This window comes from Typha latifolia, chromosome 1 (assembly GCF_019914945.1).
Source record: "Typha latifolia isolate L0001 chromosome 1, TyphaL0001v2, whole genome shotgun sequence".
Classification (NCBI taxonomy): domain Eukaryota; kingdom Viridiplantae; phylum Streptophyta; class Magnoliopsida; order Poales; family Typhaceae; genus Typha; species Typha latifolia.
In genome coordinates this window covers 19,351,351-19,378,337 of record NC_133086.1, presented here as the reverse complement: position 1 = coordinate 19,378,337, position 26,987 = coordinate 19,351,351, and the positions used below count along the sequence as shown (strand labels likewise).

General features: G+C 38.6%; 3 protein-coding genes and 1 long non-coding RNA gene across 7 annotated transcripts; 3 read left to right on the top strand and 1 right to left on the bottom strand.

Annotated features, from left to right (window-relative positions):
- Positions 1 to 1,403: 1,403 nt before the first annotated feature.
- LOC140798720 (uncharacterized) lies at positions 1,404 to 2,572 on the top strand. The gene is made up of 2 exons (XR_012110893.1): positions 1,404 to 1,826; positions 2,288 to 2,572. It is a non-coding gene; the product is annotated as an uncharacterized lncRNA (long non-coding RNA).
- Positions 2,573 to 5,121: 2,549 nt separating this feature from the next.
- LOC140780721 (lysM domain-containing GPI-anchored protein LYP6-like) lies at positions 5,122 to 8,158 on the top strand. Its single transcript, XM_073126442.1, has 5 exons — positions 5,122 to 5,951; positions 7,138 to 7,255; positions 7,346 to 7,507; positions 7,588 to 7,619; positions 7,735 to 8,158. The coding sequence occupies exons 1-5, from the start codon at positions 5,129 to 5,131 to the stop codon at positions 8,010 to 8,012; spliced, it is 1,413 nt and encodes a 470-aa protein (XP_072982543.1). The 5' UTR covers positions 5,122 to 5,128; the 3' UTR covers positions 8,013 to 8,158.
- A 4,935-nt stretch (positions 8,159 to 13,093) lies between these two features.
- On the bottom strand, positions 13,094 to 21,270 carry LOC140789862 (vacuolar protein sorting-associated protein 26B-like). 4 transcript variants are annotated; one of them, XM_073139748.1, is made up of 12 exons: positions 21,133 to 21,270; positions 20,575 to 20,618; positions 19,244 to 19,318; positions 18,951 to 19,025; positions 18,791 to 18,863; positions 18,549 to 18,593; positions 17,493 to 17,604; positions 15,776 to 15,842; positions 14,823 to 14,861; positions 14,246 to 14,301; positions 13,972 to 14,147; positions 13,094 to 13,542 (listed from the first exon to the last, which is right to left on the bottom strand). In XM_073139748.1, the coding sequence occupies exons 2-12, from the start codon at positions 20,575 to 20,577 to the stop codon at positions 13,364 to 13,366; spliced, it is 900 nt and encodes a 299-aa protein (XP_072995849.1). In that variant the 5' UTR covers positions 20,578 to 20,618; positions 21,133 to 21,270; the 3' UTR covers positions 13,094 to 13,363. The 4 variants fall into 4 exon arrangements, with proteins under 4 accessions (XP_072995849.1, XP_072995840.1, XP_072995857.1 ...); XM_073139739.1 differs by having other exon boundaries at positions 14,823 to 14,867; positions 21,133 to 21,263; XM_073139756.1 differs by lacking the exon at positions 17,493 to 17,604 and having other exon boundaries at positions 14,823 to 14,867; positions 15,776 to 15,849.
- A 997-nt stretch (positions 21,271 to 22,267) lies between these two features.
- LOC140795707 (aspartic proteinase nepenthesin-1-like) lies at positions 22,268 to 23,566 on the top strand. The gene has a single exon (XM_073148472.1). The coding sequence runs from the start codon at positions 22,268 to 22,270 to the stop codon at positions 23,564 to 23,566; it is 1,299 nt and encodes a 432-aa protein (XP_073004573.1).
- Positions 23,567 to 26,987: the final 3,421 nt, after the last annotated feature.

The following is a 26,987-nucleotide window of genomic DNA, read 5'->3' as shown; positions in this document are numbered from 1 at the left end:
AGAAATCCTGTGTTCACCAATACCCACCTAATCAAGCACACATCATGACCCCATAATTGTATCCTGCCTGTGCCAACGACAACCCAACTAATAGCACAACGACACGTAGAACCATGTCAGACATCTGACTCCATCCACGTGGGCCTGTCGTCCCCTAGTCCAGGCCACGTTGTTCTCCAGTCTGCCTCGGTGTTCGCGCCCGCTCTTCTCACGAGCGCCATATTACTTCCGGGCCACGTGGGTGTGTAAGGCGACGATCGGATCCCGACCGTCGATCACTCTCCTCCCGTCTTCCGAGGCGATGAGTGGGTGGTTGACTCGGGCCGAGGGCTCTTCGAAGCGTCTGCGTCGTATTAATGCGCGGCTTCTTTTTTCCCATCTTGTTATGCGGGCTGTCGCATTTCCCGACCCTACGCTCTCGCTGACACCGATACTGCTTGTCCCGCCTGGACGAGTGATCCGGCCGTCGATCGGCTGCATTGGACGGCGGTGATCGGAGATTGCCCTAATAGCGGACTGTTAGCCGACGTGTTCTCCGGAACACCCTGATGAGATGAGGTGGCAGGTATTTCCCGTGCAGGAGTAATTACTGTTCTACATTCCCCCAAAATTTAGAGCACTTTTATTATAGCCAATTCTTCATCAATATTTCCCCCATCCCATAATCTAACATCCATGGATAGATTTAAGTGATCTTGCTCAATGATATATGAACTGGAGTTACGAAGAAAATTGTCACAATTTATGGATGTGAAGTCCCACCTAACCTTTTGTCACCAAAAAAAAAATCCCACCTAATACGTCGAAACTAGCATTAGTGCCTGAGACACGTGCGAAGAATTAAATCAAATAATAGCGCCATGATGGATTGAAATCTACGACGGGGTTACGCAGTTGTGTCGGGCCATGGGGAAAGAGCAGGTGGTAGGAGGTTACAGCTGTGGGGTTGACCGGGAACACCACCTGAGTTAAATAATAATTATTATAATAACCTTTTGGAATGATCTACTTACTCGCGATACATTCAAATAATAAGTCGTTCATATCAAAAGAATTGATATGAAATAAGAGAGTCATTCAGAGAATGCGTCAAAACGGACGAGGAGGCCAGTTTCGTATAATTAGATGGTGGTAAATGTGACAAATATGGGGAGCTGTTGGATTATTATTCAACCATCTCTAATCATTGAGACTCATCCAAATCTACCTGCTACAACGAAGGAAAAGAAAACAAACAAACAAACAAAAAAAAAGTAATGCAAGATACAATAAATGGCAGTGCAGTACGTGCCAAACGGCTACGTGTTAATAAATCGCACTTAGTGGCCCCTGTGACCCCCCTCCTCTCTCTCTCTCTCTCTCTCTCTCTCTCTCTCCCCCCCCCCCCCTACAACCCACTTCCCACCCCACTCCCTATTCCTCTCATCTCTCCTTCTCTAACCTTTATTTCTCTTTGCTCCTCCATTCCTATAAATGGATGCTGTTCTTAGCTTCAGACGCAAACTGGAAGGGTGGGTTGAGGGGAATGTTGGCTGGCTCGAGGCATTTAGCTTTCTCTCCCATTTGAGGCCTTAATTTGTTTGAGAAGCTAAAGGTGTCGGACCAGGCTTCATTCCTCTCAAACCTCTCCTTTTCTAATCGCCATGATCCATTCGGTTAAGGTTCGGTTAAGGGGATTGTTGTCTGGCTCGAGGTCGATCTCCAAATTATATCATTTAGATAAAATTTTGGCTTGGTGATCTCGGACCAGGCTTCAATCCCTTTAACCAGCATTTGCGTTGTGATCACCTCCGCTGTCGCGGTGCAAAAGATGTGGGATATTGATGGTAAGTTCTTTACTTTATTCTTCTACAAATTTCTCGGCTAATTCTTTTGTTCTTTCAATCGTTTTGGTGGTTATTTTTTGTGGCGTTTCTCGAGTTACTAATCTCTTCGATTCCATGCAGTGCCTTAAGTTCCATCTGCTAGCTCTTCCATTTCAATAATCCACTAGTTTTTTATCAACATATTACGTCAATAATGGATATCATATTCAACTTCCATGAGCTGTATAAGTATATTATAAAAAAAATTATGGTGTCTCTTTGTTCAAAGTACCGCAAGTTACGAAAGAGGAGAGAGACCTACACTAGAACTGGAGCTACTAATATTAATTACTTTTCTCTCCTTCGTATCGTAACACGATTTTGCCAGATGTGATGTTTAGTGTTTGATTATGTAATCATTTGCTAGAAATCACAACGTTGATGTAAGGAAGATTGAACTCTTTTGCTCTTCTCGTTCTTAGGTAACAGCAACTCCAGCCTTGTTTTGGGGGGCCATGGCAGGTGTAGCCACTATGGAAAAAGGCAACTGACAAAGGATTTAATAACCCTTTTGGATGTACCTGAGGAGGGAAGTGCACCGCATGAATGCAGCCCTGACGCAATTAACGTTCATGTGGATGAAGTGAATGAAGATGCCATAGATAGATTTTAACGAAAAAGAAGCTAGTTTCTCTCTTCCCTGGACTTTGTCACTTTGATATTATATATATATATACCTACATTCGCCTCATGGTCCACTAATAAAATTTCCAGATACATGCATGTAGTAGTAGTCATGGAGATGTGCACAGTTTAATTTGTGTGCATAGAGAGAGGGACGTGACACAGTATTTGCATTAAAAGGGGCTTTTAAGAGGGTGAAGATCATGGCATCTCTTTTTTACACATGAACAATACCCAAGCTATAGTGAAGAATACACATGATACGTACGTACATTAATATGGTTATATATCTTGATGCATGAACTGCATCTCTTTAGACATGGATTTATATATGTCTGCTACTTAATGGGCCAATCTTTGGAAGGAGCCCTCTATTTACCCCGAAATAACACTTATAGGCAGGAGGACCACTAGCTCTGCTAACTCCATGTGATGTCTATAAGCATACCACCCTCTATAGTAAGTGATAGTTTTTATTTTATTCAAATAAGTAATACAGTTACTAGTTCATATAGATTGAGAGAGAGAGAGAGAGAGAGAGAGAGAGAGAGAGAGAGAGAGAGAGAGAGAGGTGAGGAGAAATTAATGAGATGACGAGGATCTGACGTTTATGGGGAAATGGACTATGACAGGAATAGTGCAAGGGAGGACAACTGGTCTTCGAGAAGGAGGGCAGTGACCTTTTCGGTCTAACTTTTGTACCTCTGTATTTATTAGCTTTGTGTATATCGAGCTCTTCTGCCATGCTCTCATTCCTAAGAAGAAAACAAACCAATATATATATATATATATATATATATATATATAAATCAAGTCGTTGATTGAAATGTAAAATTGAGATTCCATAAAATTAGACAGCATCTGCATATCCTCTCTCTCTCTCTCTCTCTCTCTCTCTCTCTCTCTCTCTCTCTCTCTCTCTCTCTCTCTCTCTCTCTCTCTCGCTATATATAAGTTGTTGATCAAAATATCATGTAGTTATATTGTTCCCAATTAGCTTCTGCAGTGTAATTACTAACTGGTTTTGCTCTCCACCTAATTCTATATCACTTATCTCTCTCTTTTATCCATTCCTCTCCAATAAGAACCATTTTTTTTTCAATCCCTGGTTAATTACTTTCCTCTCTAATGACTTATTACATTATAAGCATACAAAATGTATAAATACGGGCTAAAGTTGAGATTACAACCGTTTGATTGGCATAGGTGAATTGAGAGGGTACGAAAGTTTTGCCGTACGTATATGTTTGGCAAACCGGAGAAAGCTATATATATGCGGATTTGATGCATCTCCGCCTTCCATCCACTAGTAATTCAAACCCCACCGTTCGATATTTTGGCCGTTTGGGACTAAGGAATTAATCCTATTCTCGTTCCTATACTTTTGAAATGAGACGGCATCGGGAATAGGAGAAGCATTGAAGGGAATAAGTCGCCCAAAGGAGCATCAACAGTGCTTGCAGACTAGTCTACACGATTTGATTGGATAAGAATGCAATTGATGGGATAGCCTCGTCTTCATTCGCCTTCTCCTCTCTTATCCGCGCTTTATCCTTGGATAGGAATTAAAATAGGTCGTAGTTTCGTATTTCAAAAGTCAACCAGTTGTCGAGCTTTGAAAATTGTACGGGAGATTTGATTTCCTCTGATCATAACTTTTACTTTCTTCTGTCGTTCTATCATCTCCCACGTGATACGAAGTTTTTTTGTGGTCTGGTATGGCTGCTGCCCAGCCCATGCAAATATTGACTCATTTCTTCAGATTTTGGTGATTGCGTTTGACATTAAATTGTCTTTGATCCACTGCAGCTGATCTTTACCTCACAAGTATTTTATCAGCACATTAATCGTACATACTTAATAATTTTAATTGTGATGGGTTAGATTATATAGCTCTTTATTTTCTCTTTCAATCATGATGGGGATACATGAGTTAGCCTATATCACTCCATATTATTTCATCAACTGGGATATATGACTCTAGCCTGACCGAGTGCAAGTCCATGCTGGACTATGTCAAAATTAGAGCCAGGCCTATCCTGGCCCATTTGGGATCTTAGGCCTGTTGGGCCAGCTGAGAAAAGATGATAAAAGCCCTCTTTTTTTTAATAGTGCAACCAATAAGTGTGGTTTTCCTATTAGAGCCGCACTGCGAAAGAGGAAAAATAATGTGAAGTTGTATCTTCTAATACATGAACAAAGTAATATCGCATCTGATGATGCAATATATGCATGCTAATAATATAATTTTGGGTTGAGTTATATAGTATAATTTTGACGATAATAATATTGATCAAGTACGATAATGATGCATGAATAGATGGTGTCTAATATCTCGAATGGAAACAGATGATCTCTTTTAGCTATTATTTTGTTGAGTGAAAATGTAAAGCAAGAAATGTCCCAAGATTTGGCGCCGAAGTGGCAACGACGACGAAACAAACATTCACTCGTTCACCACGAATCACGAGACCGCATGAGCTGGCCCGCAATATAAAACCCAGTCCCCAAGAACATCCCTGTCACTAAATCTGCTTCCGATATTCTCACCCATACTTCCCATATTTCCACTCGGTTTACACTCCAACCGCTCCTCACCACCCTCCCTGAGCACAAACAAACGGGAAAAAGATGCATCCATGTATAACACTCCTCGGAGAAAGGACTCCAAAGCAGCCGCTTTCCCTGATACTCTCGTCCTTTCGCCGACCGTTTGTCATCAAAAGCTCTCCTCCTCGTCCAACCTTTTTCTTTTGCAAACCTCTAAACCCTCCCCCCTTCCTATTGCAGCATATTGCCACAAGCGTATGGCGAGCACTCATCTCATCTCCTTCCTCCTCGTCTTCTTCCTCTCCTTTCCACTCAATACCCTCTCCAAATCCACCATCGAGCCTTGCTCCAACTCCGACTCCTGCCCCGCCCTTCTCGGCTACACTCTCTACGCTGATCTCAAGGTCTCGGAGGTCGCGGCTCTCTTTCAAACCGACCCCTTCGCCATCCTCGCTACCAACTCCATCGACCTTACCGTCCCCGACGTAGCAAACCACATCCTTCCGTCCGGCCTCTTCCTTCGGATTCCTACTCGTTGCTCTTGCTCCGATGGCATTCGCAAATCGGTCTCCACGCGATACAAAACCCGACCAGCCGATACCCTCGCCTCCATCGCTGACTCAATCTACGGCGGGCTCGCCTCCGCCGATCAGATCAGGGAGGCGAATGGCATATCGGATCCTGCGGCTTTGGAGGTCGGGCAAACCCTAGTCGTGCCGCTTCCTTGCGCTTGCTTTAATTCTACGGACAATTTTTTGCCCGCGGTGTATCTTTCTTACGTCGTACGTGATGGGGATAGCGTGGCGGCTATCGCGGCTATGTATTCCACTACGATTACGGATATCATGAATGCGAATGCGATGGGGAGTCCAGTGGTTAGGCCTGGAGATATCCTAGCTATTCCGTTGCCGGGTAAGAAGTTATGAGATGAACTATGTCTGGATAAAGTTCACTTTTTTACCGTTTATTTCAGAGTGCATGGGCATGTGAAGTTCCCATTTTTTTTTTTTTTGTTTGCAAGATTTTTTTTTAGCAGCTTAGTTGGATAAGGTTAAATTCTTTTCATGACCCTCTAGATAGAGGGTCTCTTATCCCCTGTTAGGAAACCTTAAACCCTAGAGTTGGAGACGGGTCGTTCAAGTTGGTGATCCTTATCATTCATCATGTTTGGCAATCCAAAAGCGATTGCATACCAAAGCTAGAGTCATTTAGCTGATTAATTGGAAGTCTTTTATGCCGTTATAATGGAATTGCTTATATGGTGATCATTAGGTGCACTGCAAAGATGCTATCACACATTTGAGTTCAAGTATATAGATAAGCATGTTATGATGATAACGTCTATTTAAATTATTTCTAACAATTTCCATGCTGGTCATTGGCTTAGTAAGTTTGCAGACCTTGTTGTGTAGCAGTAATGAAATAACACAGCAACATGTACATGTCAGTATGATGACACCCTGTGATAGAGTGCTTCATATAATCTTTTCCATGGAAACACTAATTTATACTAGCAAGCTATCTGCAGAAAGAAGGTTTTCTCATGTAAATTTGAAAGTTTATTGTTATTTTTGCAATGCCCTCAAAATTGTTTCAGATGATTTGGACAGGCATTTTATTGGAGAGCATGTAAGTCTTTGTTAAGGAGGGATTCTTATCTTGTTAGACATGCATAAAATCAGAATGCCATCAAAATAAGAAGAGAGGAAATCCATGAAGTTAATGAAACACGTGAACCTTATAGACTTGCATGGTTGAAAGGATTTATAACCAATTCTAAATAGTTGTCACTCTAATGCTCTGATATTTTACTGCGCTTGTTATTGTAGTTGTTTTTTTCATAATTCTTGTCTGTTCGTGCCAGTCGCTTGTCTAGTTCACCCACAACAGCAGGTGTTTTCCTTCAGATACTCTATTGAGAACCTCTTATTAAAAGGTTAAATCTTGAGTAGTTGTGATACATTTCAAGTGCCTGTAAGTTTTTTTTTCTTTCCTGACTATGTATTTATCCATTAATGCTTCATTTATACTTTATTTTCTGTTTTATGCTCTGCTAATAATGCTGATGGCTTTTTTTCTTTTCAATTTAATCATTCAGCATGTCCGTCAATGTTTCCGAGGTATGCCTCAGATTATGGTCTGATCGTGGCAAATGGGACTTATTCAATCACTGCTGGTCACTGTGTCCAGTGCAGCTGTGGACCAGGAAATCTCAAGTAAACAGAGATTACCTTTCTCTCTGCTGTACATGTTGTTTCCTCTTAAATTTCTTTTTGTTTATATGTGAGTTTCTTGTTTCATTGCAGTTTATACTGCATACCAGCTTCGATGGCTGTATCGTGTTCAAGCATGCAGTGCAGTAATAGCAATATGATGCTTGGAAATGTCACCTCCAAGCCAACTAGTGCTGGTTGCAATGTCACATCCTGTAATTATGGTGGTTTCGTAAATGGAAGCATTGTCACTAAGTAAGCAATCATCTGCTTGAATTCTTTTTTTTATTCATATCCTAGGGAAAAAACTGCTGACTGTTCATGCCATCTTGCAGGTTAACTACATCTCTTCAACCTCGATGCCCTGGTAATTGTTTTTTCAATTTTTCTTATTATTTGAACTTGCCGATTTCAAATGGTGTCAATAACAATCTGTGGATTCTGCAATTGTTTTACGTGCAAATCTATGTTTACGGATTCAGGGCAACATCAGCTCCCTTCAGTCATTCAACCACCAATATCAGTGATCCATGAAACATATCTTGCTCCATCAGCAGCACCAATCCCAGCACAAGCAGGTGGTATTATGCCATCACCGAAGTCTTCAGTTCCCGGGACTTCACTTCCAGGGACTTTTACGCTTCCCGGTGTTTCTCCCTCAACTGGCCCTGCTGGAAGTACTTCTGGGGCTCCTATATATCAGTTTGGTCTAATTTTAGATGTCAATGTTTTCTGTCTTGTTCTTATCTTCTTTCTGTAAATGGGATAATTTCTCCAACGAATTTGTATCACATAATGTTTTGTCCTGGTCAGGCCGAAATATGACTTTGGCAGACTTTTTTTGGTGTGAGTTCAAATTCTCTGTAACATTTTTCTCAACTTATGTTAGCTTTCCATTTTTGTGCAGCAGTAAACTGTAATGTGCTATTGTTTCAATTCCTATGATCTGAAGAGCCAAATTATCAGGAATTCCAAGTGATTGAAGAGGTTATGCTGCACTGGTGGAGTTTGATGTATACTGCTGAAACTCTGCTCTCTCTGAAGTTCTACAACTGAGACCTGAGATATGATTCCACCTTTAATAGGGGATTTGGATGGCCAGGATTCGGCCTGACATTTCCTTTTATCATTCAAGAGCCCAAATGTTAGATATGGACTAGATAAGATTAAATCTTGCTTAATACACAGACATTTAAGTCTCATTAAATTTTTAGCTAATAAATATAATTATCAAATCTAAGTTGTAAGTTATTGTACTATCAGTGCTTATAGTTGTTATGTTGTTATGTTGTTGAGTTGTTCCTCAAAATTAATATATCGTTTAAGTTATTAAACTGAATTGAACACACCAATATCCAAATGATTTGTTCACAATAGATTATTTAGAAATAATTTGTTTATAATAAATTACTCCAAGATGAATTTAAACTTATGACTTCCTTGATTGCAAATGGGCACCCTCCCAAATTTATAAAATTGGGGTGGTATTTTGCTCGAACTTCCTCATACCTTTCCTTTCTTAGAGGAAAGAAATCACTTATGGATGTTGCACTCACCCAAAATGTTGGAATTGAAGATGCACATCGAAGCAACCTATAGAATGGAAAAAAAAAAAATCTCCTAGATTTTTGTTGAATCGATGTCTTTTTCAGCGGCTGAATGATTCTTTGAAGTAATCGATTACGATTTACGAATACTACAATTTCTTCATGATTTTGACAAGTAGAAGTAATTGTGGCTTGTAAATTTGAAAATAACCTTATGTGCTTGTCAGTGTCATGGGAGGTGTTGCTATGCTTTAGCTTTGATGCTTCCTGTAATATTGTTGTATACTTTTATAGTGCATATCTCTTTCTTTTTGATGTAATGACTCCTTATCTTCTCGTTGCAGAAAAGCAATTGGATGGATTCCCCTTTGGTGAAATTTCCTGATCAAACTTTTAAACATTTTAAGCCCTGTTTCTAACTAATTAGTTAATGTTCCAAAAAGTTGGCAATATATATATATATATATATTGTTAAGATCATGTTTTACTAATTTTCAATTGCTTACAGTTACAATTAATATGTGAATCCTAAACCAATCTCAGCTAAGCAAGAGACCTTCAGGCACCAAGATCTGTGCAGAGTTCAACACCAAATGTAATGAATGATAACATAAAAGAAAAGGTTAGCCTGTGTTTTTTAGTATCATAGGTAACTCCTTCGATGTTAAGAGAAGACTAACCTTTACCATCCTAAAGAGACGGCTGAGCTGAAGAAGTTTAATTCATTTACATCACTTACATCCACTCCTCTAATATACAACTGCAAAAAGAGAGAGATATATATATATAGATATATAGATATATATATATATATAGAAAGAGAGTTTACCACCACTTCAAACTTCAACAATATAATTAACCTCTCAGCTGCATGAGTTCAAGGAGAAGGAGGAGTGGTGGTGGTGGTGGTGGTTGTTCGACTTCTGCTGCTCTCGCTCGATGAGCCACCGGAGATGGAGGAAGTCGTCGACGGAGCACGGCAGCTTGAGAGGTCCCGACGAGTGGTAGCCATACGTTTCTTGAGCCGACTCCAGAAGTCTCTTAAACAACGGATGATATAAATAAGATATAGGTATGACGAACCTCCTAAATCCACCTTCCTCGCCTTCGAGACCAACCCTCACTGCTAACGATCCCTTCTTCACCTTCAACCTCTTCTCCTCTTGCATGGCTTGCTCTTGAGAGGAGTTCAAGAGGTTTGATAGGGATGGGGTTAGTTCTTGGACTTAGTTTTTGAGCTATTTTGGCTTTGAGATGTGGAGGGTAGAGAAGGGTTATATATATATATATATATATATATATATATATATATAAATATATACACACGCATATATAGGCTGTGTATTCTGGCAATCTGGTTAGGTTTGTGTACGTCCTTGCTACGGAATCCGGCATATATCCGTGTCATTGGTCCACTTTTGCTAATTATTTTCCGTTCAAAACTTTCTATTTTTGTGGCCAAGAAGGTAAGCTCTTGATCTCCATGACCATCACTCGTTTTTGGTGTCCTTGTGGAAGAATCTAAGGGAGTGGACACCCTTTTGCCCACGATATATGATATATTGATTGATCTGGCACTCTACGAAGGACTTTTTAAGTGGGTGTATTAGCCTCTAAATGGGTTTGGTTCCCTTTTGAGATTTTGAGCCGTTGTGGTAATTAAACCAACTCGATCTAAATGGTTAGGTTTGGCGTACGTGCGTTGAACCTGATCTACTGAGGCTTTTACTATTGGATTCTCCTAAGATCCGTGACATTTAATAATGGCTTTTTGTTATAAAGATGGATAACTAATTATCTTGATATAGATGTTGATAAAAGACATTGATTCCAATAACTCTATTGTTTGATTTTTTTTTTTTTAAATCTAACAATTGCAACTTAACATGAATCGCACTGAATCTTTTTTTTTTTTTTAAATCTCTGAACAAATTAAGCGTTTGATTAGATGGTCATGCATACGAAATGTGATCTCCTTTTGGGGTCATGTAGAAGAAAATAAAGTGCTTTATTTGTTAAGTTAGTCTCACTGAGTGGTCCAAGTGATGATCTTGTCTTGCACCATGAAAGGAAGGTTGAAGATATCTTTCCTTCATCATATTCTTATTCTACATGGGATTTATATCTCTTGCTACTTTTCTCTGTGGCCCAACCTCTTCCTATCCCCACTCTATTTCTTGCTTTTTTGAAAGTTTTTGCAACATATCACCACTCGCATTAGTCTTATCAAGAAACACCTCCAGTTTTCCAGTATATTTGCGAAAAGAAACCTAAAGAAGATACATATGGAGAAAAAGGATCCCACTAAGGACGAAGAGGTTGGGACTTGGGAGGGAGCTTTTATAATTTAATTATATTTAGTTTTTTTTTTAATTTAGTATATAAAATTGAAGTATATATATTTTTAATAGTCGATGGAAGTGTATTATAAATAGCGTTAAATATAGAAAAATTTATTTTATTTTTTAAACTTCCTTTTGTTTTACTATACTTTTATAAATTTTAAATTGAGCCGTAATCACAAGTGTCTGTTATACTTTATTTAAATTAGTATTACTTTCTAAGACAAAAAGATGCATACGCCTATTAACTTTGAATTAAAAATTTTAGTTGTGATAACTTAGTCAAAGGTACGAAAGTATTATAACAATATAAAATAGAGTTCAAAAGGATTAAATGAAGTGATTCAGAAGCGACTCTCTTTTTCAAAAAATAAAAAATAAAATAAAAAATAGCCTTTGGCCATCTCCTTTTCTATTTGTTATATAGTTTTGGGGGCAATAAATGCAAAAATTCTTTGGACCGTCCCATGAACTCTTCCCACCCGTATCGGATGGGCGTTGGAGGCGTTCTGGAAAGCGAGATGTGGGCTCCCCCCAATACCGCCAGGGCTCGTAAGGAAAGACGACATGATGTACTAATCCTTGATGCCACTCAGCTTGATTAATTTCTTTGTTTTGAAATCATATATTTTAGTACATCGTTTGGTTGAGAAGATATGAAAATTCTAATTACCACTAATACAACTCTTTTGGAATGTTTAGTTGAAGGGTAATTTATCATTACATAATATTATATTATGGGCATCCTCGTAATGTTTACATGTATATGTACTTAACTGAACAATAGTTGTATTGTATTAAACACTAACAGATAGCGGATATATATTGCAGTAGATATAAATGATAATAAACACTGTATACGAGAATAATAATGTCGATATATGGATAGAGTTTCGTGGCTAGAAGGCGACAACTCCTCACGACTAGTTGACATCAGCAAATATTCCTTTCAAACGAAAAATAAATAAATAAATAAATAAATATATGTAGTGCACTCGTTGGTCCCAACACGGATTGCCGTAGTTGAGGAGTCTTCCTCTTTTATCTTAAGATTTGAACCAAATTATTTGGAGGATCCACTGGGAGTGCTCTCCTAAGTTGGGCGGTTGTAGTGGGTGGTACTCCTACTTCCTCCTCACATGCATCGATCTTCTTCTCCTCTCATTTCTTTGGGACGAGTTAAGTCTCTTTTACCTCTACGTGCTCTAAATGACAAGTCTTTAGGGAGACGTAAGTCAGCGAAGAGTTGACTTATCTTTCTGAGGGAGGAGAAGAATAATAAATGAGCACCTAGCTAGGGAGTTAAATAAAAGAAGTTGGGCATGGGTAATCGATTGATCTGCTACCCCACTGTGGATAGCCTTCAACTCGATGTAGGCGAAGGAAAAGTTGATAGATGCTTAAAATTCGTCTCTTTCGGCGAGCAATGGCGGACTATAAGATTCTCTCCTCCCCAATGCCTGCTTTCTAGTACCTGCCAAGCTACGAGCTTTATGAGTCGTCTCCATCTTTTCAGTTCTCAAATTCCACGATTATTATCCACTCGTTCTTCACGCCTTTCAGACAGTTGGGATAGTCGGCAACGCCGACCCTCACGTAAGCATGTCGTAGGAGAAGAGATGAGTACGACTCGTTTATTAGATTTTTCTTTTTTTCTGGTTGATGAGCAAATGGATGAACTCGATACAACGATATAGTAGCATTTAGCTAATGATCTCTGGTTAGTTAAATTCATTGGGAAGATAAAAGAAACAAATTTCATCCAGTAATATATATTTTTTTCAACGTAATAATGCCTTTCTTTCAGAACCAGCCATGGATTATCGGCAACAGGCGAGGAAAACTGGATATTTTAAAGAAGACAGCTTGTCAGGAAAAGTTATATATGATCTGAAGACTGAATCGTACAAGCAGTTGGCAGTGTGCTCTTCAATCATCAATTCATGCAGTAATTAACACATCAACAAAACAGAGATATATTATTCATCATACTATCGAGTGAATTCACAACACAAACTGACCGCTCTCTGCTCATGATCAGCGAAAGGAATCTCTGAAGGTATTAAGCGAGCAGAAACAAAGACGGAAGTCCACCGAGACCAAAAGTTTTGCCTTAACAAACATACAATCCCCACGAATTCTCACAGCACCAGCACTCTCATTATTCAAAGTCACGACGGGGCTTTCTTCCGTGGAATTTGAAGCTTCCCTTCAGCTATGAACTAAGATGTTTCCTGCTGGCGGTAGACAGTGATTTCTTGCTGCTTGAAGTATCGCCGATCTTCCTCATCCACAAGAACAAGATTCAGGTAGTACTTTACACTGAATTTGTTGTTAATGTTGCGATATGTTGGTGTTAATTCGTATGGGCTCAGAAATAATCGTATTGGGATCGACTCCCCTGCAAAGTTGAAGAGAAAAATGACAAGACTTCTATTACACGGGAAAGAGTAAGCTGTCTGAGCAACATATGAACATATTATTACATTAACTCGAAGGTAAATCAACATTGTACATCATAAGCCACTGAAAAAACTGAAAGCATAAGGCGATAGCCTATCAATAAAACACGCAACACAAAATTCATTAATAACATGACACTACAAAACATCTACCATTCCCTGTGGATGGTACTGGATAAATCAGACTCCCATCAAATGGATCCGTAAAAAATCTAAAAAGCATGTGAATGCAATCAATGTTGAAGCATCAATTAAGAAGTCATCATAAGAAATTTGAGGAGATAAACCGTTGTGGACCCCTCAACAATATATAAATGAATAGGTGCACAGATTAGTGCAATATGCTACTAGTGTAGGACATCATGTACCTCTCACAGGTGCGCCATCCATTAACTCGAACTTTGCTAGTGTCTCTGTCTCAACATATGTGTTAGGCCCTGAACCAGTTGATTCACGACGCCGAATCTCAAGTTCCATATTCTTTATTTTTATCCTTACTAGGAGGAAATATATTTTACCAATGATAACATCCTTCAACTGATACCTGGAAAATGTCAGCTTTGCGTAAACTAGAAACCTTGCCATTTTAGTAAATAGGGTAAGACTAATTTCAGTAACAAGTGTGTATCGAGCAGAACTTACTTGCTCTTGTTGTACTCAAACTCAATATGCAAGCAATCTTCAATTCCAACTTCCATCTGAAAATTAGAAATCGGAACTAGCTTAGACAGTAAATGAGGTCTAGTATGATGATACCATTCAATAAACACTTGAAGAGCCAATAGATATATGACTTCCAGGTTTAGTCTGCACTTTTACAGTTCAAGTTATTCTTATATTTATGGCAATTGATATCAAAGTATCAAACATCTTAAAATATGGAATAAGTAACATTAAAATGCAGTTTGTAATGAAAATTCTGAACTGTCATCCTATTTCAATTAAGACATGGAGATGACAAGCATAATCATTTTTGAAGTAGTTACCAACAAATTTAGGATTCTACCAAAACGTGAACCGAGTGTTCTTCTGAGCTTCATACGAGCAGCTTATTCACTTGATCAGGTTAATTTCTTTCAAAAATCAAGTCTAAACTAGCCTAAACAGTTCCAATTCATACATCAAAGTTCACTAACACAAACATTTTCAGAGTAATAACTCTCTCTGCTGATGATTGCATGTAATTCAAAGTTCCAGACATCCTCAAAGCTACCCTCACCTTGATGCTGTTGTTAATTGTTGGAGTTGGAGTATAATTCTGTACCTGAAAAATAATACCATAAGGATTTAAGAATAACATGAGCTCAAAATGACAAACGCCATAGATATTGCTTTGACCAAGCAAGTACCTTATAATTTTATAAGGTAAACATAAGCTCTATACAATTTTGATAATAATTTCATTGATTTTATAACTTTATATAGCAATCATTTCACTTTTTTACTATTACTCCGAGTAAACCATTTGAACTGGAGATAAAATTGCAACAACAAAAGAAATCATTTGCCAAAGTGAAAGTAATAACAAAACCAATATAAAGAAGTCTTGAATGTTGAATAGTGGGGACATGGTGCACAGAGCTCCACCTATGGTGGTTGCAATAAGTAAGACATTTGCTGTGATAGATGGAGATTACTACCCCCAATTCTGTGGAGGAAGTTCCATGGTCTGGACTTGTTCCACCAGGATGCCTGGTGGCAACCCTTAACTTCCAAATTGTAACATCATTCACAGTTAGCACAAATAATTTATGCTACACATATGATAACATGTTTTAATATTTCATATGACTAATGTTGTAGTCTAACGTGATATGCAAACTTGTTGTCAGTCCTCAGCTTCAATATACCATTCACATCTAGCAATGATTAGAATAAAAGAATTATTGTATGGAGAAATCCATATATATGTGATGGATATAAGCACATTATTCCTCAGAGATAAAAGTATGATAATTTATCAATGCTTTCAGCATTTTAGCATACAGAAAGCAAGTCACATCATGAGATTGGCACTTGGCTCTACATATATGATATTTGCAGTTGCACTTCAATTACCCATTCTTAGAGCAATGGTAAAAACAAATGCACATGATATGGCCTATTAGACATGAACCATATAGGAAGAAATGGTCAGAATTTGTTTAGCTGAAATGTTCATGATGTAATTACCCAGAAATCTTGGTATTCCACAATGTTGCTGACATAGTTGCGACTGACTGTCACTTTTAACGTATACCTGCAAGCTTACGATAATACAAAATACAGTTAACTAAATATACCAGATATATTACTATTTTAATCTAAGAAAATTTTACAACAATGCAAAACTTATTTCAAATTTATGAGCTGCTAATGAAACTTAGGAGCTAGAAATTTATACATGCTGACACTTGTCATGGGTTGCTAACAACACTGCATAGTTGATTGGCCTCAGTAGCATGCACCGAGGCCACAGATATGCATGTTTTCTTTTGTTATTTTTCCATGTTTCACTTAACAACCATTTATGAAATAAGTTAATAAAGAAAAAATCACTAACATGCTCATCGCCAAGGCTAAAAGGAAGAAGAAAGAGGAAGAGTCCTCCATTGGTCTTGCTTCAATTATTTGTTGCCTCTCATATCTAATTCAGAATATGAAGCACAAATATAACAAATGCAACAACCTCCCTAGTTCCTATACTACTCAAAGCCAGGATCCATGCGGCACATCTTTTATTTTTTAAGACAGTCTGTCAATCTTACAGAAACTTCAAAATGGAACCAATATAGCCAACAAAACCAGAACAAGAAAATACAAATGCGAGGATTCCAAATCCTTACAGAAAATGGAGCTCAACAAGGTATACTTTTAAAGCTCTTTCATTTAGATGGCAACCATTACTAAAAGTCAAAAGGAAAAGAGCAGTGAGATATCCTGAAATGGAATAATCTTAGTTGCTTAGACATGCACATGAATGTCTCATCTCAAACAATCGTAGTAACAGTGATCCTGCAGCATGCAAGTAAACAAGGACAGAATTGAAAGACTCATGATACCTTTGTTATTTATCAACTTCCAAAGCAAGATGCCCATTACAAACCAATAGCTCTAGTTGAGCTACTTGTTAATTGTCAAAGGCTCCAAGCATCTCTTTTTAAGTTATAGCTATTATCTTTAAACATTTGGGCTGTCAAAGATACCTTTGCCTCACAACAAATGACCCCCAAGAAGTTCTAGAACAAAACTAAGTTACAAGTGGCTCAAAAGAGACCCTAACGCTCATAAATAATTAAAGATTAGAAAAAGTTAAGATCGGCAAGATATGCTTGGACCTAGTACGCCACATATAGCAAATGACTTCAGGTGGTTGAACCATGACACAAACCGAAAAATAGGAGCGATTTCTCACAAAATGGGGCACTCGGGAAAGAATAAAGGCATGGTCAGTCATGACGAGTGGTATGTAGCATGTGCTGAGTGCTAACCAAGTGCCGACATGCCCTGTGCCACAATATATGTCATTATGATGGCAAACTAGTTTGCCACTGTAGTGAAGCAAATAGATATCTGGTGGTAAAGAGGTTAAAATATAAGATCAATTCCTCTTACAAAATGAACTACTTTATATTAAAAATTGCTTGCCTCTAGCAACAATAAATCCACTATACAGAAATCTACTAGTAGTCTACTGCAGTTCTAGTTCCTTCATGAATGAAGATCTCTCCTAATTCATCATGCTAGACAATATTATGTATGGACTTCCCATTTGCAACTTCCATAATACGCAGAAATTTGGATATCCGGGCAACAATAACATCAAAATCATGCAATTTAATAACATTCACTATAGAAGAGATCTAAGTTACTATATTACAAAAGTCAAAAGTACCAGACATGAACCAACCTTAATCTAACATTAGCGCCATTGTAGGACTCATAGGGCATTTCGACAGTTGAGAAGTCAAATGGGTATGTCTTCCTTTCATAGATTTCACCAGGGACATCTAATTCACGTACTGCATAAAGAAAAAAGTAATAATTCTATTAAACAGGCATTATATTCTTAATGAATGTATGCCATATCAAGCGAGATAAGCTTTACAGATCCTAAAGCAAGGAAAATGCAACAAGTGCTTTTTAAGTTTTGATATACCAGTTTCTAATAATAAAGTTGATCTATAAGTTGCAAATTATAATGCTCAAATCATGAGCAAAGGCGGTATCGACTATCAAAATATTGAAGCAACTGAGAATGATACTTAGAGATGATATGTCTCCAAGGAGAGAGGTCAATGAGAGAACAGGTAAAATAATATGTTTTTCTTTTGTCTATAAAAATGTCTAGGAAAAAAGTAAGTGCAAGCTAAGGGGTGTCAGTGCCGCTAAGTTCATAAAAAGATTGTTAAGTACTTCGAGCAGCGATTGTAGAATATGCATCAGCCAAACCAGCACTTAATAATGCAACTTATCTGTGATCGACCACTACTCAATTACCTACTGATGTTATAACTCGACTGCCATCTCCACTATCTGTGCCATGGATCATGACCCCACTAAAAGAAAGGCTGGCATATCACACAACCCTTTCAGCTCATCCCAAAATTTTATCTTAATTTCTATTGCATAAACAAACAGGACCTGACTGGATCTTCTCATTAGTCATCCCAAAATTGATTTTGTCTCCTCCAGCTTCTGATAAAAATTACTTGGAAGAGAATCTAGCAATTTTCTAACAGTTGAGCACTTCCTTCAAAAGTACATATACTTCAATTTTCTTCACGAGGTAAATTACTTCCAGATAATAATAGTTCACCTAAGGATTGCTGAGGGGCCCACAAGATCGAGTTTATCACATCAAAAATTTATTGATCCATCTACATATGAAGCTAGTCATACTACACATATTTCATCTCGGATTTAATAATATAAGACAATCAAAGCAAAAGCGGGGCTAACTTACCCAGAGATGTGAAGTCATAAAAGTTGCCTCTGTCAAAGTAAAGTTCTGCAAAATTTAAAAAAATATATGTTAAATTTCTACAAAGAGAGAGAAGAAATGAATGTGCTATATACGTCAAAACTGCTATATACTACTCAGTATATGAAAACCAATTAAAATATATGCTTTTGCTTGCCCATATATAAAGCAGTCTTTCTAGAATCACCAATTAGACTAATAGAGTCACAGAATGAGTTACAAACCTATTTGACCAAGGAGCTCTATTTTCACACCATTATGCTCGATCTTCTTCCCTTGATTAGGTTCTATGCAGACCTGCATATTTCTGTCCATTTATTACATTCTCAAGAAAGAGTTTCCATTAATCATCATACCAATATCCTCAAAATGCATGCACATTACCTCACCAACTATGTTTTCTTGACTGTGGAAAAGTGGGAGCATTGCAGCTTGGCCATTTTCCTTTTTTACTGAGACCTGTAGAATAAGCAAGAAAGAAAGTAGATTATGGCATGTTGTACTAAGCTTAACCTAAACAAAAGACAATTATCAATCTAGAAGACTAGAATAAGTAATATCTATCTAATAGAATCATAATAATAAATGAAACCATCAGAACAAAGATACTGGTGAACTGCGATTCCAGAACCCAAGTGAGATGATGACATAATAAGAAAAAGATGTGTTATTTTTACCTTCTTTCTAGTTTTCCCATCAGAGAATGTGATTCTAATGTTACATGGTGGTCTGAACGCCCCAGCAAGGAAATTCTGAAACATGAAAGAGGTCACAAAATATAATATCTACTAGAACTACGACAAGTTCACATGGATATATAATCAATTTCAGCAGGTTTTCTACTAAGCAACATGGGTAACATGAGTGTTTTCACAACATATTTGCATCAAAAAAATAAGAACTGTTATTGCAGCATAATGCAACACAGAATAGAACATTCAATTAAATATCAGAAAATACATGCACAGTCCAACTTGAAGGTCATTTACATCTTATCACATCAATCTACAAACATCCACATCAAATATTTCTTCCCTAGGTACAGAATTTACAATATAAGCATGATTTCATTTTAAGTGGCACCATAAGTTCAGTCTAGATCTTTTTATTGAAAATGACATAGGCATATATGCATCTCTCAATGCTTTTCTCATATAGACAAAGAAAGAAAGATGGCCCATCACTCACAATAATTAAAAGGCAAATTGTTCACACAGATACTTGTCCGCATACAAAGGAGATGATTATTGCTAGTAAAGATCAAGGTATAGGGGTGAAAACAGGATCGGATAATATTCAAACCATATCCGAATTCATATTTTGGGTCCAGATACAGATTCAGATACGGATATTGGACAGATAGTAAAATCAATCTCTAGAAACAATATAAATATTCATTGTTTAAATAAGCAAACTAAAAACTGCAAATCATTCAAATGTATCCATATTTGAAAAATTATATCTGATCCATATCCATACTTGTACCCGTATCTGATATTTTTACTCGAATCCAAATCTGTATCCGAGTTTTTTTTTAAAAAAAATCATACCTATATCAGAATTCATACCCGGGTCAGATAGAATCTTTTATCCGAATCAAGTTAGAGTTAATCAGACCCGTTTCACCCCTATCAAGGTATCCGTTAATCAATTAATATACATCGTTGCACATTATTTTTGTAAGCTTGTGGCATGCCCATAGTATCACTCAAAACAAGCTATATTAAAGTTGTCGCAACAAAGTAGTAATCTTCACACTTAACAACTTTGATTAGAGAATATAATATAAGCACAACAAGCCTTAACAATTGAAAATGAGATTGTTAAAAGTTTATATAAATAAGAAATATCGATCAGATAACAGATGAAAAAACTTTAACATCAGTAGCAACTATTGATAGCTTGATAGCAGATATATGCTAGTCAATGTTCCAATAATGGCCAAGATTCCCCTGATCATCAGAAGAATAATAATACTAAATTACCAGCTTATTACAAAGAGGCATACCATGTTTGAGGTTAACTTTCAATTAAGAGCCTTTACGCACAATCCTGCACGCAAGACATACAATCTAATAATCATTTTTATATCAAGAGATAACAAAACAAAAAAGTTAGAGTAGATCATTAATAAGGAATATAAACAGCATAATGATGGCTCACTCAAGGTCTATACTATATACTAACATTGTAACCTAGATTAGGATACGAAGTGAAGGCAAAAAATAGAATTCAGCATGCTAATGCACGGTTACAAACAGAGCCAGTACCCTTAAATCCAAGGTATTCGATCCAAATTTACAATCCATCAGTGTTTATAGTAAAGATAAAACGAGATAGGTTTCCGTCCTAAATACGATGTCTGATACGAACCAAAAAGCCCCTCCAAGAATCAAAACCAAGACCTCAGACAATTGCATTCAACGAAAACGGAATCCAAAAGACGCGATCGCGCTCCAAAGAAACCCTAGATCCCCAATGCATTCAACGAGATGCGAGCAAGAGAGATCAGATCTTAACATATCGCGGAGGTGCGCAAGGAGAAAGAACAGAAGAGAGGGATTACCTCGGAGAACGGGAGAGAGAGGTGGGCAAGACCGCAAGAGCGAAATTAGCCGTATAGGTTTGGAGAAGTCCGGCGGTGGTTAGAAGGGGAGGAAACGACCGGACTTTGCTGGCGGACTTTTCGAAAGCGGGTTCGGATCGTGTCCATTTAAACCGTTACTGCCCGATATTCCCACTTATTTATTTATTTATTTATTTTCTTCTTCTTTTCTTTTGTTGATTTAGTGGGCTTTTGCAATGCACAGTAGCAAAGACATAGTAGGGCCCAAGATCGATGTTAAAAGATGTGGGCCCGAAGTCATAGAAGCATCTTTCTTGTTGAATGTGTTAAGCTTTCGATTATTTATCTTCAAAAGTAAAACTAATCAATTGAACAGATATCAAATCAGTCATTGGTAATATTTATAGCATTAATAATACCTAATTGAACCAGTTAAAAAATATATAGAGAGAGAATTCAACCGTCTTCTGAAATGGAATAGTTTCACACTAGAAAATTGACTATCATTTATTTTTAATCTGACCTTTTATTTTAATTATTAGATGATTTGACAACCAAATAAGTGCTGCCAAGTATTCCAACTGGCCTTTAATTGGTCAATGATCCGAAGATTCTGATGCAGTAATATAAAAATACTTCTATGCTGCACGATTCAGGAGCCGAGATCTTGGATCTACGTTTAAAAGATGGTTCCATCTCCATTAAATATTGGCCACGTAAGATTAAAAAAAAACAAGGCGGATTAACTAAGTCATTCCAAAATATCCAGGCGTTGGACATCAAAGTTGCCAGCTTGGGGAAATAAATGCGTCAGTATCTCCGATCTCTATGTGTTCTTAGATTAAGTTGTTTGACCAAAATAGATCGTGAACAACATAGTTCACAAGTGCTCGCAGGCTTCAATCACATGGAAGAACATGAGCCACATCCGAAGTCAAACATCATTAGTGTACTCTACACGCAATCCCAAACTCTAAATATGTAAATGCTCAAGGATAGCATCTTTCGCATCATGCACATGCATGCAAATTTAGGCAAAGGATTAGATCACCTCACTCACCCACTATATCACTCACTGGCTCACTGTCTCTTTCTCTCTATCACTCTCTCTGAACTAGCTAGCTATCTACCACAAATGGCAAAACTCCTACTTTTGCTCCTCATCTCCCTTGCTTCTCCGACCATCTCCACCCGCATCGCTTACCGCGCCGATCTCACCCACGTCGACTCTTCTGGGTGCTACACCAAGCTCGAGCTACTCCAACGCGCCGTCCTGCGAAGCAAGGCCAGGGCGGCGATGCTGCTATCGAAGGCGACGGCGTCGACCGCCGCAACGCACAACTCGATCACGGAGGCGCACGTAACAGTCCACCCGGGGGAAGGTGAGTTCCTCATGTACCTATCCATCGGCACGCCGCCTCGGCCATTCTCGGCCATCCTCGACACTGGCAGCGACCTCATCTGGACCCAATGCACCCCATGCATCCTATGCGTCGAGCAACCCACTCCCATCTTTGAACCCCTCAAATCATCCACTTTCTCATCGCTCTCCTGTTCGACTACCCAATGCCAGGCTCTTCCCTCACCTCTTTGTCTCCGAAACTTGTGTGTTTACTTCTATGGCTATGGCGATTTTGCATCCACTGCAGGTGTTCTCGCCACAGAGACATTTACATTTGGAAGTAGTGAGAAAGTCTCAATCCCCCACATTGCTTTCGGTTGTGGGAATATGAATGAGGGGTCTCTAGCCAATAGTTCCGGCATGGTTGGGTTCGGGCGTGGGCCCTTGTCTTTGATCAACCAACTCGGCCAAAAAAAGTTCTCCTATTGCCTCACCAACTTTCTGGAATCCAAGAGTAGCTCACTTTTATTTGGCTCACTAGCAAATTTGAGTAACACAAACATTGGCCAAGTTCAGCAAACTCCCCTCCTCATCAACCCATCTCGCCCATCTCTTTACTTCATCTCTTTAATCGGCATAACGGTAGGCAAGACGAGGCTACCAATACCAACCTCGACGTTCGCTTTGAACGAGGATGGCACAGGAGGGGTAATCATAGACTCGGGTACCTCCATCACTTACTTGGAAGAAGTGGCTTACGGCCTAGTGAAAGAGGCATTTATGTGTCAGGTGAAGTTACCAGTGACGAACGATACTGGCATTGGCTTAGACCTTTGCTTCCAGTTGCCTTCACCTCCTTTAGTGACGCTCGGATTGCCCAAGCTCGTGTTCCACTTTGAAGGGGCGGATATGGAGCTGCCACAGGTGAACTATATGGCCATAGATAGTAGCAGTGGCTTCTTGTGCTTGGCTATCCAAGGGACCACTGGTGGATCTATAATTGGCAATTTCCAGCAGCAAAATATGCAGATACTCTATGATCTGGAGAACGATATGTTGTCATTTGTTCCGGCTCAGTGTGATCAAATGTGAGAGTTGCAGATTATTATAGTCGTAGTTTGTTATATTCTTGATTAATATTATTGAAGATCATTGTGGTATTCTATTATTTAATTTAATTCTATGAATAATAGAACTACTTGGGCTCGAACAAGTAGTTGGGCTCAATCTAGTTGGGCCTAATGCTCGGAGGAAGGCTTTATAGAGCTGCCTATTGTGCTTTTGATTCAGAGTGACCTCTACGTTTAAATTAGTTTGCTTTCTCGTGTAGATTGTGCGGGGCAATCTGTGCGAGTAAATTTAGGAGTGTCATTAGATATCCATTGTTTACGTAAGTAACAAATTTCACGTATTTATCAAAGAACAATAAACTATCAAATTGTTAAACGATTACTTATGAAAGAGAAAGATATGGATGAAGATTCTATGGATAAGAACCAGCTAACAAACATCATATGACAGACCTATATTTAGGGGTGGTAATCAAGTCAATTTAATTGGGTTCAGATTATAATAATACAAATAAGAACACTATCCATTTATTAAATGTATCAGAATTTCTAAACACAAACACAATTTATTTGTTATTCACATTTATATAAATTTGTTTAGGTTATAAACAAATTTATTCAGATTATAGATTAATTGATTTTATATTGAAGGGAAGAAGGTTTTGATTTGAATCCATCACATATACGAGGTAGCTGCAGCAGGATCAAGTAAATCTCCACCCACAAAGAACCCACAAAGAAGGGCATGCCACCTAATCCAACTTCATTAACTATTCTCTTTTCACCTTCACCTATATGATCCATTCCACGAGAGCTTTCAGATTTTTCTTCACAAATAATCTATACACCTTCTAGTGATCTAATGTGTTGTAACTCTATCATCCTGCTGCTTTTTGCTCCACTACATTCTATGATTACTCGACACAATTGGGATAGTTAAACAGAAAGAGTTTTATGATGGTACTGTGCACTGTCTTCTACCAAAGCACTACTCTCTGAAGCTGCATCCAATATTCCAGAGCCCACAGCCTGCTCAGCTACATCCAAATCTCCTAAATGGTGCCATGCTATGCATCTTGAATTTGCTAGCTATTGAAAATTGAGGATTGGGTTCTTGTAATATGCACCTTGTATTTGTTTAAGTAGATTCCATCTGTTGTACTTGACGTTATATAATGACATTCTCACAAAATGTAGCATTTCCACAATTTGTAATAAATATTTAATAATATTTATCAAATTAATGTTCGTGTTGACTTTTACACATTTACTGGTAAAAATCAGAGATATTTTCACAAATGCCGACTGAATAACGAGTGATATTTCTTAAAATATCGATAAATATTTAGTGGCAAGCGCTAAAATGCCAGCATAACTGTTCTTTGGCTTTTATATATTTCAGTGGTATTTACAAACTTGCCGCTAATACTGATTATTTAAATTTATTATTATTATTATTATTATTATTGTGGCATTATAATTTTAGTAAGGAAGTGGATTGATGAGCGGAGCATTACACTCGCCGCACTTAACCTCTATTTATAACAGAATTTCCACATTCCGACATGAGATTGATCAACTGAAAAGAACTGACAAAGATTCTGCGGTCAGTTCTGTGTCAGATGTGAACTCCTTTTAGGTGCACTTGAAAATCTGACAGTACTCCATTTAATTCACTCATCTGGGGTTGTCTGATATGCCTTACAAATAGGATAGAAGTATTCTTTCCATAGGCCCGTTTGAGGTATATATGCAACAAACACGGATCAACCTACTGAGATAAGGTAACAAATATGCACCTGGTATGGTGCTCCATTCAAACTCCTTCCCCTTGGATGATGCTCACATCACACCAACCAGCAATAATGCAGCAGGCACTAGCACTAAATCAATAAAGCGGAAGTAACAAAAGGAACAAAGAGATGGAGATGGTAGTAAAGATGGCGCATTGGGCATGTCAATCGGGCGATTGAATTAACATGCACGATTATCCTAGTCATGCAGGTATTTGCATTCAACAGTGCATGATAGCTATGCCTCTTAAAAATGCAGCAACTCTCACATAAGACTGCTAGGTGTTGTGCAAATCTACCAAATGGGTGAAGGAAGAGGAAGCAAAATCTTCTTCACCCCTAAATATCACAAATTTGGGAATAGTGAAAGAGAACACAATGCAAAGCTTTCTAAACTTCAATAAAAATGTTAATAGTGATAGAAAAGCCCTAAGCAACTTCTAATCACGGATTAACACCCTAATATATGCAAACACCAAGCAAGACAACAATAGAAACAAAAGAGAGAGAGAGAGACAAGATTTACGTGGTTCGACGATGTGCCTACGTCCACGGACGGAGCAATCTTCTTTACTATGCAAATCCCTCACTTACAAAGAGTTTAAGAACTCCAATCACTCTCAATACAATGGTGGCTCAACCCTCATTAATGTTCTTCCAACCAACCAGCCCTAAAAGAAACCTCTTTAGTATGTATAGTCAGGTTCAGAGCTTGGGTTTTTCCGTGTCGCGTTCGAACGCGCCCAATGTAAACCCAGCAAAACTCAAGGGGCGTTCGAACGCGAGAGGGGTCCGTTCGAACGCCTGCAGAAACAGCTGTTCTCGGGTTGGCTCGCGTTCGAACACGGCTGGGGCCGTTCGAACGCTCGCAGAAAGTCTACTCTCGGGTTGGCTCGCGTTCGAACGCGGCTGGGGTCATTTGAACGCCTGCTTCACAGACTGCTCTCTGTCTGAGCCCGCGTTCGAACGCGCGGCACAGAAATGCTGAAACATGCTGAATTTTTGCTGAAACTGAATTTGAGCCAATTTTTAACACTAGGACCTCCACCCCTTATATAGACACCCAAGTACATGAGCGTGCTTGTAAGAAAACCATCTCGTTTCTTTTAATTAAGATCGATTTATGACCACCATGATCCAACCAATCCTTATCTTGCTTCTAATCCATCTCGTTTCCCCAGTCATCTCCACCTCCCTGGATATTAAACTGGATCTAACCCATGTCAACTTTGGCGGCCAATACACTAAGCTAGAGCTCATCCAACGTGCAGCTCACCGAAGCAAAACGAGGGCAGCATGGTTATCATCCCTATCTACCACTAACTCCGACTCAACCAGAAAAGCCGATGTGTACGTCTACCCGTCCGAAGCTGCCCAGTTCTCCGGCGGCGAGTACGTAATGGATCTCGCCATCGGCACGCCGCCCCGGCCCTTCTCAGCAATTTTAGACACCGACAGTGGCCTAATCTGGACCCAATGCGCCCCCTGCCGAAGATGCCTTACACAACCAGCCCCTCTATTTGACCCTTCCAAGTCGTCAACTTTTTCAGCGCTGCCCTGTTCCAATGAACTATGCCAGGATTTTGGTAATACTTCTTATTACTGTTGGCACAAAAATTAGTGCATCTATCACTACACTTACGGCGATGC